The sequence below is a fragment of the Chenopodium album genome, chromosome 25 (genome assembly GCF_948465745.1).
Source record: "Chenopodium album chromosome 25, dcCheAlbu1.1, whole genome shotgun sequence".
Lineage (NCBI taxonomy): Eukaryota > Viridiplantae > Streptophyta > Magnoliopsida > Caryophyllales > Amaranthaceae > Chenopodium > Chenopodium album.
Genome location: NC_137858.1, coordinates 17,082,624 through 17,100,517, shown reverse-complemented (window position 1 = coordinate 17,100,517; position 17,894 = coordinate 17,082,624). Strand labels below are relative to the sequence as shown.

Sequence of the window (17,894 nt, the reverse complement as noted above, 5' to 3'; positions counted from 1 at the left end):
GTGATCTCTTCTAGAGCAATTCAATGCTAAAATAATTTCCTTGATCATAATTCAAGCCTTCAAAAATGCTGACTAGTTAAAATTTTAAAAAATTACTAGAATATATCATTCAAAATCAAAAAATATAGCTAAAAATCCATTATAAAATTTGTATAAAAAAGGAAACCAACTTCGGCAAGAAATCCATTATTCCAATTTATAAAATTTGTAAAATATGCTAAAATTCACCTAAAAATCTCACATGCAAATCCAACTAAAACTACTTCTTCCTTTGTCCTTTTTTCTTCTTCTACTCTCTTTCACATGGAAAAATAATAAGCATTTCTGATTTAGGATTTTGAGTAAAAACAGAATATGCTCTTTTCTTGTTTTTTGCAGACATTCTCAAATACCAAGTTGGTTTCTTTTCTTTGATTTATTCAAAAATATTTTTAAAAAAATTAAGAAAGCCCACCGCCATTTTTTTCTGTTTTATATACTTTTTCTTCATCCAATTCCAAGTGTTTCTCTCTGCATTGAGGTAATCATCTCTCCTATAATCTTGTTATTTCTATTCTGGGTTAAGAATTTGATCATTTCATATGATTATTGCGTTATTTGTTATTCATTTTGGAAGTATTATTGATAAATGATTCTGGGTTTTTGCTGTTTTATTGGTGTGTACGAGAGATTTGGTGGGTACCCTTTTGTTTAATTTTGATTTGGGAGTATGATCATGAATCTGGGTATTTTAATTTTGATTTGGTTTGCGTTTTGTAACCCTAATTTGTGTTGAAATTGGGATTGAACTTTGGTATCTCAATTGGAATAGGTCATTAGACAGTGTTTGTTACACAACAAAGAAGCTGAATCTATTGCTTTAGAGGTTTTTCACTCGTGCTCTGCGTTGCTGCACCCCTTTCTCTCTCCCCTCCATTGAAGCGTACTCCGAATTCGCCATTGAAGCGGCCTGTGAGCTTTCTCTTCTCCACTGAAGCAGCTTCTGAGGTAACATATCGTCTAATATTAATCTGTTAATTTAATTATTTGTATAGTCAATTTACAGAATTTTTAAGGTGAATTACTGAACTATTGATTATAATGATTGAAAGATTATAACGAGGAATTTATTGAATTATTAGTAATTTAATGTGATTTTTTGAGCCTAGTCTGGTAATTGAGTGAAATTTTGTTGCTAATGTGTTGTAGGCTTTTGTTTATATAACCCTTTAATTGTTAAACGGAATTATGAAAATGGAGTTTTTCTCCCTGGGCCTAGAATGACCGCCCCTTCTGCCCTCTGGCCAAGGGACTGCCTGGGGTATAACAGGTATTAGAAGTGGAACATGCATTCACTTTGCTGCTGAACTTAAAAACAAATAGATTCCTTTAACAAGCTTTACTTTTATGGATTTGCTTGCTGCATATGGGTATTATATACTCCCTCCTTTCCATTTCAAGATAATTTTTAATAATTGCAAGGTATTTTTAGAGAGTGAAAAAGTAGAGTGGAAAATTTGGAAGGTGGGTCCGTGGATGTAGGCCAACTTACAGGAAAACTTGCATAAAAATAGATTTAAACTTTTTTGTATTATCTCAAAATGGAATACTTTACTTAAATCTTGGGACAAAGAGTATTTTATAGGGTCAAGCATTGTTTTTAGATGCAGGGTTTAACTGTCATATGTGCCAGTAGTGATGCGTTCACCTGAGTTGTCCTACTTTAGTAATAATGGAGATCCATTATCAAGACTCCCTCTAATGGCTAAAGCTTGAAGTTCTCTCTTTCTCTTGCTTTAATAGACCGTAGTTTAATATTTTGATCAAAGTTTGTTTACTGAAGATTACTTTGTATCACTATGTCTTAGTGAAAACCAAAACATTAGTGTCTCATGATTAACTTTTATTTATAATAGTAGCAATATAAATATTGCAATTTTTTATAAGTTAACATTAGCTAGTCTTGACAATTGAAGATAGTTGTGGACTTGTGCTTTATCACTTGTGAATGATGATAGTGTGTATTGGTAACAACTTGTGGACGGCCATATGACATCTGGAATCATAATATAAAGATCGGCAATTAAATGGTTGTTTTCTTTTCATTTATGGTGTAATTTTGTTTTAATGGCTTAAACATCCATTATTACTATATTATTTTTGATTTTTTTTTCTTCTTGTCAGCTGTGTTCAAACATGTGTGGACATACTTCTTATGATTAACTCATTACTCGGGTCATTATCTTTTTTATATATCAAAGCTTTGATTTTGATGCCTCAATTCGAATAGGTCATTTGAGAAAGTTGGTTCCACAAGAAAGAAGCTGAAGCTATTGTACAAACGAGTGCTGGTTTCTATTGCAGATGGGCTCTAACAGGTCGGCTGCTGGATTACTGGATACAATTAGAATGGAAAACTTCAGGACTATACTGCCTCATAGTTATCCTTATCCACATGAACATTCCCGTCATGCCATCATTGCAGTTGTCCTGGGATGCCTTTTTTTCATATCATTTGACAATATGAATACTTTCATACAAGGGTTTGACAACAACATTAAGTGGTGGTCTATGTATCTTTGTTTGTTTGGATTTTTCTATTTTTTCTCATCACCATTCATTGGGAAGACAATTAAACCAAGTTATTCAAATTTTAGTAAATGGTAAGTAGTGAGTACATTCTGCAAATATCTTTTTTAGATGTTTGTTTTTTGTGTCCATAACTAATATATACTTCATTGTATGACTATGCAGGTATATTGCCTGGATTTTTGTGGCAGCTGTATATCATCTCCCAAGTTTTCAATCAATGGGAGTTGATTTGAGGATGAACCTTTCTTTATTCATCACGATATATATATCCTCAATTTTGTTTCTTCTTGTTTTCCATCTTATTTTCTATGTGCTTTGGTACCTTGGTCTTGTTGCTCGTGTGGCTGGAAAGAGGCCAGAGTTCTGGACCATTCTTCAAAATTGTGCTGTAAGTTTGACACACTTCTTGAGTACATCATATGCCTTTGGTTCTTTTTATAATTCTGATGATTTGCAGGTAATTAGTGTTGCTTGCTGTGTATTCTATAGTCACTGTGGAAATCAAGCTATTGTGAAAGAGAGAAAGAACTTCAGCTGGTTTCCCTTTTGGAAGAAGGAGGAGAGGAACACGTGGCTTGCAAAGTTTTTGCAAATGAATGAATTCAAGGACCAAGTGTGCTCTTCTTGGTTTGCTCCTGTAGGCTCTGCAAGTGACTATCCTTTATTGTCAAAGTGGGTGATTTATGGTGAGGTATGTGATTAATGTTTTAATTTTCTTGGTGAATATATCTGTAAATTACAATAATTTTTGGCCTAATCTTTTGTTCATGGCAGCTAGCCTGCAGTGGCACATGCGCAGAGTCACCTGATGAAATTTCCCCTATATATTCCTTATGGGCAACCTTTATAGGTTTATACATTGCTAATTATGTAGTTGAAAGGTCAACAGGGTGAGTTCCTACTCTCTCATTTCCTTTTTTGTTGCTAAGAATTCGTTTTGCCTGGCCCATTTGTATAATTAATTATTGTGAATTTTATCACGTAATGTCTGAACAATTTATTTATCTCAAATATATATATGAAACTTGGGTTAGTGCTGCGTGCTCTTAATTCGGAGAAACATTTATTTCTCATTGGAAACATTGTATAGTGTCATATGCTATAGCAATATAAAGAATCTAATATGGCTTTCATTCAAAGCTTTAAATTCCCTTTGTAATATGTGATACCCCAAATGAATTGGTTGTTGGCATGTGTGTGTGTGTTTTTTTTTTTTTTTTAATTTCTGCCTTTAGGGGAACTTTGCCAATTATTGCCTTGGGAAAAAACACTTTTGCCACTTATTACCTTTTTAGGAAATAAAAATAAAAATTACAACCTTTTCTTACTATTAACATAGATAATGCTACCCTTATTGGGTTTTGTCTGGTTAGATCTTTGAAATTATTAAATTTCTAGGTTCCCGAATTTGAAATGTTTGTGATGAAAATAACTATGAAAAGTTGGCCAAAGGTAGATTCGCTGACTGAAGAGGTTGTTATCTGCATAATTTTTTTAAAAGACTACAAGTCGCAAAGTAATTCATCCAAAAAAGGGATATGAAGAATACCCGTATCTGGAATAGTGATTTGTATCCAATGATCTAGCAGTTAGCATCAATCTTCTTACTTTGTGGTGCTTTCACTGAAAATTTATGTCCGCTGAAAATATCAGATATTATATATATATGCAGAACAATTAGTATAAGAAATGCATCACAGTAGCCAGAAATGGATGCTGAATTGCTGATACATATATTTATTTGCTAATGTTTTGTAAGTATATGAAGATCTCTGATTCATTCATTCTTTAATATTTCTTCCTATTATGTTGACTACAAACAGATGGGCTCTTACTCACCCTTTGTCATTGAAAGAATACGAGAAATTAAAGAAGAAGCAGATGAAGCCTGAATTCCTGGATATGGTTCCTTGGTATTCTGGGTATTAGTCCTTGCCTCAATTTATTGTGTCACAATATGTTGAACTCTCTCTCTCTCTCTCTTGGGGGGTTTGTGAACTTTTTTAGACTGAAGTTATAATTTCAATATTTCAGGACATCAGCTGATTTATTTAAAACTGTATTTGACCTTCTGGTGTCTGTAACGGTGTTTCTTGGGCGTTTTGACATGCGTATGATGCAGGTATATATTATATCCAAAACTTGATTCCTAAAATTTATGTTACAGCTTAATTTATAATTGTACAAAGTCATTTGGGAAATTTATCCTTTCCTTTTTTCTGCTTATACTACCTTTTTTTTTCTTGCTCACTTTTTGTTTATGGTTGGTTTGTTATTGCTCTACTCACTTGAATTTATTTCATTTTGGCTTACCTTTATATTCATTTGTGTGTATGCATGTGTGTGTGTGTGTGTGTGAGTGAAACAATTATATTCTGTTTTGGCAAGAAAAACTAGTTATTGGCCATGCCCCGGATCATTATAAATTTGAATTTTGATCAAAACTTAATTAAAGAAGGTTAGTGTTCAATAATATTAATAAACGAATGAAAATTTACAATACTTTTTTTATCAATAAGATGAATCATATTGTTATTATTTTAATAGTTGTACTACTAAATAATACTCTATAACTACAGTCATATTACGTATGATTAAATGCACAAATGAAAATGGCTTAAATTTTTGGTAAAAGATATTGAGTAAATATTATGTAGTAACTTATAATGGAATTTTAATTGATTGTGCAATGTACAACCTTAGAAATATTATCTTCATTGTAAGAGAGAAGAATAATTGAAACTTACTACCTTTATAGTTATAAAACTATAAATGAGAATTTTACGTCACGAAATCAAATAATAAATGATGAAATGTTATTCTGTATAATTGTTTGATGGTTATTGAATCTAGAATATTAATATCCAAGGAATCACCATTGGCGTGATTAATTTCTTACTAATTAGGTTTTATTTTATAGTGCGATTACTAAGGAGTTAAGAAAAAATTAAATAAGGAGGTTATATAAATATGAAGAGTTTTCTATTTAACTGAAAGTTATTATAGAGAAGTTACGCATATGAAAAGTTTTCAAGTAGATTAAATATTACTCCCTCCGTCCCCAAATGATAGTCTCTTATGGGCAAATTTTAGTCCCAAAATGTTCACCCCATTTGCTTTTTCCAACAACCATTAATTTTAATTTTTTACCAAAATTCCCTCCAATTTGCAACAATATTTGTGCAAATTTAATTTTCCCATGTAAATTTTGTTTTCTCATGTACTTTTATTACTATCTCTCTCTATTTTTTTGCATACCCAATGTCAATTTACTTTTTCAATGTACTATTACTATTCTTATTTGTATTTATTAATTCCCGTGAAAAATGCCTATAAGGGACTATCAAAAGGGGACGGAGGGAGTACTAGCTTCCATGTCATGCATTCGAATCTATAAGAAGGCTTAATGTAGTGCCATGTCATGCCAACATAAGGATGCCACATGTCATCGTAGCATGTAGTGCCTTGGGTTTTGATAATATTATTGATAGATAGATGGAGGTTTTGTATCTAATCTTGTAATTCTTGTGAATTTTTACACACCTAAATAAATTCATTTATATCTATGCTTTTGTCATTAAAACTCAAGCATTCAAAAGTCTTTTGAATGAAATTCAAGAACTCTTAGGAAATTACTTCAACTTACATTATGATGAGCATTAACCACAGAACAGTTTGTTTTCAAGATGCATGAACTTCTTTCTTTCTCCTTATCAATAACTTTTGTTCTTCCTTTCTCTAACCCATGTGATACTTCTCTCAAGTGGATAGGTCTTCACTTCATCTCACCTCTATGAAAAACATAGAAAAAAAAACCCACTATGTTTCAGATTCAACTTTAATCAATCAAATTTATCATTTTCTTGCTCTCCTAAAATCGTATGAAAGTGGCTAGAGGGACTTATATTTTAAGGACAAAAGGAGTATTTAATTTCATATGGGGGGAAGGAGATTGGGAATTAAGAAGGATATTTTAGGGATGATCCTAGAGAAAAAAATCTGTGCAAGTCATGATGGGAATAATGAAAACAAGAATGTTGCTTTAAGCAATTTAAAATTGGTGAGATAGTTTGACCAAGGTTAATTTTGCTGCTCATCTTCGACCTTTGCATGCTTGAAGAATAGTCGATTTCTAATACTTGTAGCTGTCTTTCTAAAAGATCTCAGATTTTCTTAGTGGAGCTGTTAAGCACTTTTCTTATTTTTGACTATTTTTTTTTACCAAATAGATAGGAATTATAAAATGTATTTAGTTGAGGAATGAATCCAACCTTATATCTTTTAGCTCTTTTCCAATCACTTGTAAATATCCCTGCTTGTATCCCATCTTGTAATCCTTTTCCTCATTTCCACCTTCATTTAAAAATTCAAAGTTTTAAGGAAGTTAAAAGCTTTGCTTGGACAATTAAATTAGTTTGGTTTCGCACTAATGAAGAGTTGCACCATGATAAGATCTTTTCGTTAATTTTTTTCGTTTATTTATTTATTTTTTTTTTTTTCCAAATGCTCTTATGTTTGCATCAAAGTTCTAACTTGTGTGATGAGAGGCTTGCATCTGAGCTGACCTTTTCATTGTTGGAGAAATGTTTTTTCCTGGTATCTTGGAGAAGAGCGGATTTTTTTACATTATGTGATTATTTATGAGTTTGTGGAAGGTAAAGAAATGTAAGTTATGGAGGTTGGTGTGCATGTTGTACTTTGCTTTATGGCCTTTTTTTTTTTATAAGGAAAAGATGGGTATATAATGGCCAAAACGTGCAGTCAGGTACAATTTTGTTAGCTGGGAGGAGATAGGGAAGCCCAAATCTCAAGGATCACTCACCATTCAAACTAGAAGTCTAGTACACATCCCCACAAAGTAACACACCACATCTCCCTACCTACAAAGTTGGGATGATAAGAAACATTCTCCTACAGTCCTACCACAGGGTTGGGAGGTAGGAGCTTTACTATTGAGATCTCACTTAGGCACTTAATTCTCTTTTGGTTGTGGATGATAGAGTAGTGTTGCCTTTTAATAATCTAAGCATGCTAATTATTTATTAATTTATTATATGTAACAAATTTATTATAATTATTTTTGTTGCTTAACTTTAGTTTCAATGATCAGGCAGCAATGAACACTGCTCAAGAGACAGAGCAAGGGGATCCTTTTTATGATCATTTCAAAGAAAAAGATGACTTTTGGTTCGATTTCATGGCAGATACTGGTGATGGGGGGAACTCTTCATATTCTGTTGCACGATTACTTGCTCAACCTAATTTATATCTGAAAGATGGCGACTCTGTACGAGCTCTTCCTCGTGGAAATCTACTCCTCATTGGAGGAGATCTCGCGTAAGCTCATGTCTCTGCATGTGTTATTTGATATCTGTCCATATAATAAGCTATACAAAATTGGCTCTTGTACTTCCCTGATATGTTATGGGTATATGTGACTAGAAGCTATATAAACATATTTGGTGGTAAAGGGTGTTTTGTCATGCTTTCATTCAATATAAGAGATATATTGTGTGAGTCCTGTGAGAATATTTTAAGGGTACAAAATGTGGTGAGATGAGAAAACTCATATGAGTGAACTCAGAGATGATTACTTCTAACTTGATCTTCTTCTCACTTAGCAATCATCCAAAGCAGAAATGACCTGGTTCAAGTGTTTAATTCTATTTTCATTAGACTAATTAGGTTTTTGAGTGAAAGTAGCATAACTTATCTGATTAGTGAATATAAGTAGAGTGTATTGTCTTTCTGCGTAGTTGCCTCTTGCCATTGGCCCAACCCTAGCTTTTCTCAACTAACACCTACAAAAACCAACCTGACAATGACTTGAACTGTAGCTTGCCTGGCTTGAACTTGACTAGATGAGTTGTTCTTGTTCTCACGGAGGAGATGATCCAATTCTGCTCATTTTGGCATGATCTGCAATGTTTCTGAGAAAAACTAGCACATCTTATTAGATTAGAGTGTATTATCTGGAATTTAGCCGACTTATTCATTCAATGCCTGCTACTAAATCCTTTTAGTCTGCATTAGCAAATTGAATTTGTAGTGTGATTGGACTACATACACACATTTTCTCATGTGCAAAAATTTCATGCATATCATCATTATTTTATCTGATGGCTTTTTCCTTTCTTTACATCCTTTGCTTATGAACTGATTTAATGCAGTGGTAGTCGTTCCATATTTGGCAAGACACTGAACACTATACATTCATTCTCTCTACCTGCTTTTCACTCGAACCTCTTCATCACCATGCCTATACCTTTTCTAGAAAGATCCACATCTAATTATTCTTTTTATGAGTAATTTGGTGCAATTTGAAATAACTAACGGATGTTAACTACAATTTAAACTTGTTTGTTGTAGGTACCCCAACCCATCTGAATTCACATATGAGAGCCGCTTCTTTCGCCCCTTTGAATACGCACTCCAGCCTCCTTCCTGGTATAAAGAAGAGCATATAGCTGTAAAGAAGCCAGAATTACCCTGTGATGTGTCTGATTTGAAACATTATGATGGACCTCAATGTTTCATTATCCCTGGAAATCATGGTTTGTGCTGACTTCTCTTAGAAAATACGTATTTTGACGGATAAGAAAGCTAGGTGTTATTTATTTATTTATTTATTTGTTTTTTTATTTTTATTTTTTTTATAATCTAGATTTCTTGTAGTTTTTATGGTGCAATATCATTCCAAGTCTTCTTCACATTCTGATATTAATTAATGGCTATGGCAAGTAGGATGATTTTGTCCTTTTTTTATCACTCACAGATTGGTTTGATGGCCTCAACACCTTTATGAGATACATATGCCATAAGAGTTGGTTTGGTGGTTGGCTTATGCCGCAGAAGAAGAGTTACTTTGCTTTGCAGCTTCCTAAAGGATGGTGGGTATTTGGTCTTGATTTAGCACTCCATGGTGATATTGATGTTTATCAGTTTAAGTTCTTTTCAGAACTAATAAAGGAAAAGGTACCTATCCGCTATTTTGGTTTATATTTATGTGTATCTGAGACCTTTTAGTTTGCAACTCTGATGTTTTGAATTACTTTTCAATTTTTCAGTACATGATGGAAATCATGGAAATGTTTTCTTAAAGATAATTATTTATGTGACTTCTTTAATATTAATGTTATTGTTGATGACTTCAAATGGCTGAGATTCTTGAGGTAGTGCACATTACATGCATGATCAATGCAGGTTAAAGAGCATTTGATTTACTTGTATTGTTCCCGTCCTCATCTATATGTGGTTTCTAAATGAGTTTGGTGTAAATAAGAAAGGGTTGAGTAGTAAGTTGCTTTCTAGATAGCTATATAAGGCTGTGTGCCTATGTGTCACGAGATGAGCTCATATTCCACGTGTGGCCTTTAACCCTTAGCACATGACAAACTTCTTCATATAAGCAAAAATCACTCTCTTTATGGCGTTTATAGACCTCTTATGAGCACAACTAGCGGACTACACATTACTTTAGCCACTTTTGTAAAACATAAGTGAAACATGCTCACCTAACCTGCCAGCACAATGCATCCCCTTTGTTCGCACCACAACGCGAATCGTGAATCCTCTTTGACACCCTGATTCACCAATTTTCAGTGTCTTATTCTTTCTTGATCGCTCAACATGCATTTTTAAATTAGGATCCACCATGTACGTAGTCATCGTCAAGAGGCTCTCCCTCCCCATGGTTAGTGCACCAGCCACAATGATTTGATCATTTGACGCCACACCAATTATTGAATTTTAGACGCCCTTTATACCTATGCCAAACCAGGTAGTGGCGTCTTCCTCTTCGTTAGTGCATAATTTAAGATGGTGGTCCTTGATGATGTCGAATGTTAATGAAATCTCGTCCTCTTGAAACAATGGTGGACCCACCTTTGTGCAAGGTGGGTCACGTGACCTAGCAAAACAAAAAAAAAGTTAAATAAAAAAAAAATACACGTTGATGTGAGTGTGAGTTGTAACAAGCAAGAAACAAATTGACAAAAAATGAGGCTCCACTCTTCCTCTCTCTTCGAATAAGTTAATTGTGAACAACTCAGAATGGCCATAACCAACTCCTACCACATTGCCATCTGACTTCTGCCCCTTTAGCAGTCACACTCCAGCTGTCCAGTCTCACCTCTCAATTTTAGTTAACTCATTTTCAATTTTCATATCTAAATATTGAATTTACAGATTTCAATTTGATTTTTTCCATGAGTTTTTGGGTTGATTTTATGCTTTGTTGTTTATGCTATTTAATCTGTCAAATTAGTGTGAATATTGCTTGAAATTAGATTAAATGATATAAACAACTAATTTAAGCACAAAATCAACTCTAAAGCTCATGGAGAATGACTAATTGAAAATTTTAAATTCAATATTTAAACATGAAAATTGAAAATGAGTTAATTGAAATTGAGAGGTGTGGCTGCTGGCTCGTCGGGAACCAGACAGCTGAAATGCGGCGGCTGGAGGGGCGGCCGTAGGTGGCTGCCGACGGTAATGCGTGACTGCGGTAGGAGTGGGTTGTGGTCGTTTGTTTCTTTCTCGTTACAACTCACTCACAGCAACATGTATTGTTTTTCTTGATTTTAACTTCTTCTTTTTTTTTTTTTTTTTTTTTTTTTGCTGGATCACTTGATGTATCTTGCACAAAGGTGGGTCCGCCATTGCATGCGTTTGTGCTGTCCCTTTTATGCTTAACATTTTGTTAGTATATTTCTAGACTACACCCTCACCAACCTTTTGTTGTTGGCATATCTCACTTATCTCTTAGGTTGGCCTAAGATATTTTTTTTATTATTGCACACATGTGTTACTTGATGATGGAGTCGTCCCAGAACTGTGCGTCTTGTATATTTGCATTACCACAGCAGACTAGCAGAGAAGAACCTCAAGCCTCATATTAGACTGATTTTTTTTTTTTTTTTTTTTCAATTTGGCCCCCCTTCCAGTTTAGCCCTGGGCAGTTGAACTCCCCACCAGGGCAGGGCCTGCTTGTATTCTTACATGATATCTTTACTGGTGCTTTTTTCTGCAGGCTATAGATAATTAGCTTTAAGTTGATTGCATAACTAATTATAAAGTCATTAGTTTATGGCACTGTAATTGCCCATAATTATTTATGTTTGTTTTTTTTTTTATTAAATTTATTCTTTGATTTTGATAGATAGTATCTAGTACCACCTTTCTGAGGTATCTTTACTTCATTGCTGACTATATGTTCTCTCCTCGCTGCAATTGGTTTAGGTTGAAGAAAATGATAATGTAATTATCATGACACATGAACCAAATTGGCTTCTGGATTGGTATTGGAATCATTCTTCTGGAAAGAATGTGGCACACCTAATCCGTGACCATCTGAAAGGAAGGTGTAAGCTCCGTATGGCTGGTGATTTGCATCATTATATGCGTCATTCCTATGTCCCATCTGATAAACCTGTTTATGTGCATCACCTCCTTGTAAATGGCTGTGGTGGGGCTTTTTTGCATCCCACCCACACCTTCAGTAATTTTAGAAAATTTTATGGTACACTGTATGAAATGAAAGCTGCATATCCTTCATATGAAGATTCAAGCAAGGTTAGACTGAACTTTTATAGACCGTTTTTTTCTTGTTATTGCCTCATAAATACTCTAAGCTGTCTACTTGCAATACTTTGGCAGATAGCTTTAGGAAATATATTGAAGTTCAGAAAGAAGAATTGGCAATTTGACTTCATTGGTGGAATCATCTATTTTGTTCTAGCCTTTTCTATGTTCCCACAGGTAACTATTACCATCTATTACCTACACACGACATGATGAATTGAATTATTCCTACCTCTCTATATTTCAAACTTCTTCTTTGGGTTGAATTCTCCTACAAACTTACAGTATAAGCTGTATAAATAGGCTGCCTGCTTTCCACATTGTATAAAATTGTCTAGCCTACTTCTAGAGTCTTGGTTCTGACTACTCTATTATTCTTTTACAGTGTCAGCTTAATCATATCTTGCGAGAAGATTCCTATTCTGGTCATCTGAGAAGTTTCTTTTCGACTGTGCTGGATTTATTATCGTATGTGCTGGAACACTCTTACGTGTCTTTCATAGGGACTATGCTGTTGTTAATAACAGCAATATCTTTTGTCCCAACAAAATTCTCACGTAAGAGGCGGGTAGTCATAGGAATCCTCCATGTATCAGCACATGTGTTTTCTGCTCTGATCTTAATGTTGCTGCTGGAGCTGGGTGTTGAGATGTGTATTCGGCATCAGCTGCTGGCAACCTCTGGTAGGTTTATTCTTATTGGTACCTATGATAGTTTTATTTTAAGTGTAAAGTAAAATGTTCCTACTTATTTTTTTCTAAGTAACTCTTTTGAAATGCACATAAAGTGTTCAGTAGGGGACCTTTTTTTGCTCAGCCTTGAGTCATAAGATGGTCTAGCTGTGGTGTGGTTAATATGCCACAATTGGCACTCCTGTGCTGTTTTTCAAAAGCCGGGTTATGATTTATGCATTGAACTGCATTCCTTTCAGGCTATCACACTTTATACGAGTGGTATAGACAAATGGAGAGAGAGCACTTTCCTGATCCAACTGGCCTTCGAGCACGTATTGAACAATGGACTTTTGGGCTTTATCCTGCATGCATCAAGTATTTAATGTTTGCCTTTGATGTCCCTGAGGTACATAGTTTTGAATGATTGAATACAAATGTTACTCTCTTTCTTTTGTTTTATTCTTTTGTATTTTGTATACCTAATCTAAAATTGAGGGGAAATAGGTCATGGCTGTCACAAGGAGCAACATCTGCAAGATTGGGATGCAGTCACTGTCTAGAGGCTATGCTGTAATATATTATGCCTCTGTTTTCCTCTATTACTGGGTATTCTCAACCCCAATTGTGTCTTTGGTATTTGGAAGTTACTTGTATGTTTGCATCAATTGGCTTCACATCCATTTTGATGAAGCCTTCTCCTCCTTGCGTATTGCAAACTACAAGTCATTCACTCGCTTCCACATCGACCGTAATGGTGACTTGGAAGTCTATACCCTAGCTGTTGATAAGGTATGCAGTGTTATGTTTCATCCTATTTTTGACAACTTCTATATTTGCCTGCAATTTTACTGCATTGTGGCTTGTGAGATTATTTTTAGATGCCTAATTAGAAGTTACTGTATACAAAAAGGTCATATAGGCATATAAAAAACGTAGCATTAGTAAATATTGTTTTTGCTGAATATATTAACAGAGAATTGGTGGTTAGTATGAGATGTTGCTAATCTGGTTCTCATAGAGAGGTGTATAAAAGGTCATCGTAAATTTTTCATGTATTTGTAATTTTGTTTAAACTTCTGTCAAGGTAAATCCTTGTTTCAACTTTAGACAGCCATACCTTTCAACTTATAAAACCTAATTTACTCCTGCCAGTCCAATCCTCTAAATTCTATGATACACTTCAAAATAGCAAATTATCTAGCCAAATATCTTTTATGTTTTTCTTGAAAAAATATTTGGCCAAACATTAATGTACGTAGAATTATCTATTATTGTCCAGCATGTAACATAAGGTCTTAAAGTTGTCATTGGAGGCATGCTTTTTACTTCCATTTAATTATATACTGTTCTCAGTCTTTTGCTAACCTAGACAGTATAGACCTAAGAATTGTTTTTTGCTTTCATTATACAGGTTCCAAAGACATGGAAGTTGGATCCAAAATGGGATGGTGAGCCTAAACAACCCCAGCAGCTAAACCACTATAGAAAGCACCCCAGCAAATGGACTGCCACTATTAAACACCAGGATCCATTATCCACGGTTAGGATTGTAGACCAATTTGTTATCCGCAAGACTGAAAACAGTGACATGCTCAGTAATGGACCAGTACAGATCCAAGATCCGTAGGACAATTAGTAACACATGTAGATTTTATGCTTAGATAGTTGCTTAGCATAATTTACAGGTAAATAGTTAGGAGGCGGGGGAGGGTATCAGAAATAGATGATTCTCCCCCCTCCCCCCACCCTTTTTGTATATATATGTTTTCTGGTTAATTTAATATCAACTACTGTATTTACACGATTGTCAGATGTAGTTTTGCTAGAAATGAAATCATTGTATTGTTTGAACTGCTTATTGTACTGTCATTTCAAAGTAAAACTGCAAAATTTGTAGCAGAATGTAATATGGCTGCTATATATAATGTATCAGGTAGCTGATTACAATTGCTCTCCCTTCGGAGATTCTAAAAATCTTGCACCTATTTCCTTTTGTGGACAAAATATGGCAAAAGGATGAATATACATTATCAGCAAATACATTTTAACTTATCTTTATCTATAATCAGCATGAAGGAATCTCTCATATGATGTCTTCTTAAGTATGCTTTCTAACTCATCCCAGTTCGCGACTTGGTTTGCCAATGGCCCTCCGTGTATTTTCACTTGTCGGCTTGTCAGGTTTCTGTAAGGTACGCTGAGAAACTCTTGGACTTCCTGCAATTTCTGCTGTAATTTATGTTTGGATTGTGAAATCAGTTAATACATTTGATCTGAACTATATAAATCTCAGGGTGAAATTCTCATGGTCTCGAAGAAGAAAAACTCACTGTGCGGTTGGATATTAGATCCTCGTAGTAGAGCACAATGTGTCGTGTGCTGTTGAAGAACTCCAAAGCCTGAGCTATGATTGCTTCTTCCTGTTTTAGTTTAGGTTCAATTTCTGTGGCATTAATTATCGGCTTGTAACTTGCCAATACTTGAGCCTGTGAGACAAATAAGTTAAAACAAATAGTCTCAAGCACCAAAAGCTTTCTTTTCGCAACAAAATGAAAAGAGAGTTATGGAATGAGGACCTCAACAGACGAATGAACATGAGATTTATGAGTTCCATTGAGCAGCTTAGTATTTTTGTCATAAGAATTTGCCAACACTGATATCATTCTCCTCAGTAAATTTCTTCTGAACAAAAATATTGCAGAAACACCTTTTTGGTTGAAATACTTCACTATTTCTTCTTGGTTCTCCATCAAACCCTGAATACAAAGCCAAATCATTTTGTAACTCAAAACAACTATGAAACATATACCAACTCCCAAGCCGAAAAATTGCTACCTCACTCGGGTTTTAGTTCACGCTGCAAGTTTAAACTACACTATCAACGTGACTTCGAGTATTATTTTCCCAATAGTACCTGATTGAGCATCCACTTAAGTCCAACAGCAGCTGAGCACTCATTTTTTGATGCACTATTGAACCAATCCAAATTGTAGACTTGATCTAATGTTCTCAGTATCATTGACACATTGTTTCTTCTCTCCTTAACTGAAAATATTTCACCATTCGAGCTTACGTTTATGTGGCTGTTCAGCATTGTCTCAAACCATCCGCTACCTGATCTCTGCATTGATAAGATTGCGAATGGCCGGACTGGACTGCATTCACATTCATCCCTGTTGTATCACATTTGAATCACAATTATATAGACATTGTAGAGCATAATTTGTAGCTTAAAACCCAAAAAATGAATAGGTTTCTTTGTTTAATCATAAAAAAGATATGCACATGCATATAATTAAAGTCATATTAAGGCTTACATCAAAGTACTATTATAGATTATTTCGAAATCATATCTTAACAAATTATAGAATGATGTTTCAAGTTAGAATAATACTCCGTACTTTGTACTAAACATAGACAAATAGTTTGTACAAAGTAATGAAAAAAAAGGGCTAGTTATTGTTCCTTACCATTCTTTCTCATTAAAAGCTAGCCGTAATTATCTTGTCAAAGGACAAACTCAAACAACAGGTTAATCTGATGGTTGAAGTCCCTCGTATTTATACTCTATCATACGACACCAATAAAAGCGCTTTTAAAAACCCGAAAAGGGGTGGAAAATGAAGGAATATAAGCTATATTAATTGTAAGAAGAGAAATTATGAAATCACCTGGTAAAAGTAAGAGGCTTAGGGTAATGTATGTAGTGAGATTCTGATAAATTACTTTGACATTTCAGAAAGTTGACTTGAAAATTTTTACTTTTGATGAATTTGGAGTTTGTGATTATTATGGTAGGAGTTTTTACTACATTAAAACATCCTGTTAAACCAATGTATACCCCACAAACCATAATCATCACTAACACTCCCATTCTCATTAGTAATGGTGATCTTTTCCCTCCCTTTATCACCCATTTTTCCTGTCATATACATCACATATCATCAGAACAAAACACATAACTATCCGAATTCAAATGTCGACGTGTAAATTATACTGTCAACGTGACAGCTAAATCTAGACAGATAGAAAGTACTTTGTGCATAATATAAGAGCGAAAAATGTAACAGTAACAATAACAAATTCGAAAATATACCTTGTCACAGATGCCATTCTCTTGAACCTTCTTCATTTGAATGAAGATATTAACACTAATAAATTATGTTAACAAGAAATGAATTAAAAGAATGAAAGCTATTAATCTTATAATATAAGCTATTTATTTTGGATATAAGTGTTTTAAAAAAGCGCCGGCAATTGCACGCTTTCTTTTATAATTGTAGTCAGCTTTTCTGTTTTTTGCCATTTTTTTTTTAATAATTTTTGCATTAAATTAATTAACTAAAAGCATCTGTGATCTCTATATCTGCCTACTTTGCTTAGACATGGTCAACTCTGACTCAAATAAACTTGAGTTATTGGGTATCAAATCAATTAGGATTGTGCTAAAAAGAAAATCAATAAGGATTAATCAGTTTCTTAAAGATAGTGATTAACCACTAAGTTTATGACTTTCATCGATCTAATCTTATATCAAATTATGCTACATTTTCCCAGTTGATAATCTCTTGTTAAAGATAGAGGTTCAAAAATACGAAGTAATTATAAACTATTGAGTTAGATTTCATTTTATCTTTATGATAGATGGTCTCTGTGGATCTGTTCACATCAGCTTAATTTCAATTCAGTTCAGTTCAGTTCAGCTACAATCAATTCAGTTCAATTTAGCTCCTAATTTCCTTCTCTCATAAAATATTCGGTTAAGTTCAGTTCAGAAAATGTGAACAGGCCCTATGTAGGTAATTTTTCAGATACACATATCTTACAATAGATGCGATTATCTTATTAGCCGTTTAAAGATAGTGATAGCATCAAACCAAATGTATCATTCCTTTATAATCATGGGAAAATTGTCCAACATTTTCCTTAATTAGTGAATTTTGTCATTTAACATTTTCATAATTAAATTGAAAAAATATACTAACTACTTATTGTGTGTTTGGGAATTTTAATAGTCCTATGGAAAAATTTATTTTATAATTTTCTAACATCAACTAGACGAAA

General features: G+C 33.9%; 2 protein-coding genes across 3 annotated transcripts; one reads left to right on the top strand and one right to left on the bottom strand.

Moving 5' to 3' along the window:
• Positions 1-219: 219 nt before the first annotated feature.
• LOC145613257 (uncharacterized) lies at positions 220-14,681 on the top strand. Of its 2 annotated transcripts, XM_081668328.1 has the most exons (17): positions 220-520; positions 812-987; positions 2,270-2,642; positions 2,734-2,959; positions 3,029-3,262; positions 3,346-3,461; positions 4,395-4,493; positions 4,606-4,693; positions 7,682-7,908; positions 8,941-9,125; positions 9,347-9,546; positions 11,815-12,147; positions 12,232-12,333; positions 12,542-12,839; positions 13,088-13,236; positions 13,335-13,619; positions 14,242-14,681. In XM_081668328.1, the coding sequence occupies exons 3-17, from the start codon at positions 2,344-2,346 to the stop codon at positions 14,455-14,457; spliced, it is 3,057 nt and encodes a 1,018-aa protein (XP_081524454.1). In that variant the 5' UTR covers positions 220-520; positions 812-987; positions 2,270-2,343; the 3' UTR covers positions 14,458-14,681. The 2 variants fall into 2 exon arrangements, with proteins under 2 accessions (XP_081524454.1, XP_081524455.1); XM_081668329.1 differs by lacking the exons at positions 220-520; positions 812-987; positions 2,270-2,642 and having other exon boundaries at positions 2,744-2,959; positions 3,061-3,262.
• A 91-nt stretch (positions 14,682-14,772) lies between these two features.
• Positions 14,773-16,962, bottom strand: LOC145613808 (uncharacterized). Its single transcript, XM_081668857.1, has 6 exons — positions 16,927-16,962; positions 16,502-16,752; positions 15,745-16,003; positions 15,407-15,586; positions 15,161-15,316; positions 14,773-15,056 (listed from the first exon to the last, which is right to left on the bottom strand). Exons 1-6 carry the CDS (start codon positions 16,960-16,962, stop codon positions 14,886-14,888), a joined length of 1,053 nt encoding a protein of 350 aa, XP_081524983.1. The 3' UTR covers positions 14,773-14,885.
• Between the last annotated feature and the right edge of the window lie 932 nt (positions 16,963-17,894).

What these genes read in the sequence shown, in the direction of transcription:
- LOC145613257 (XM_081668328.1), top strand. Translation starts at nt 2,344, where the DNA reads ATGGGCTCTAACAGGTCGGCTGCTGGATTACTGGATACAATTAGAATG. An exon ending in GTAGTTGAAAGGTCAACAGG is followed by an intron (nt 3,462 to 4,394) that starts GTGAGTTCCTAC and finishes GACTACAAACAG; the next exon opens with ATGGGCTCTTACTCACCCTT. An exon ending in TTGACATGCGTATGATGCAG is followed by an intron (nt 4,694 to 7,681) that starts GTATATATTATA and finishes TTCAATGATCAG; the next exon opens with GCAGCAATGAACACTGCTCA.
- LOC145613808 (XM_081668857.1), bottom strand. Translation starts at nt 16,962, where the DNA reads ATGAAGAAGGTTCAAGAGAATGGCATCTGTGACAAG. An exon ending in AAGCCTCTTACTTTTACCAG is followed by an intron (nt 16,004 to 16,501) that starts GTGATTTCATAA and finishes GTGATACAACAG; the next exon opens with GGATGAATGTGAATGCAGTC. An exon ending in ATCTAATATCCAACCGCACA is followed by an intron (nt 15,057 to 15,160) that starts GTGAGTTTTTCT and finishes AAATTACAGCAG; the next exon opens with AAATTGCAGGAAGTCCAAGA.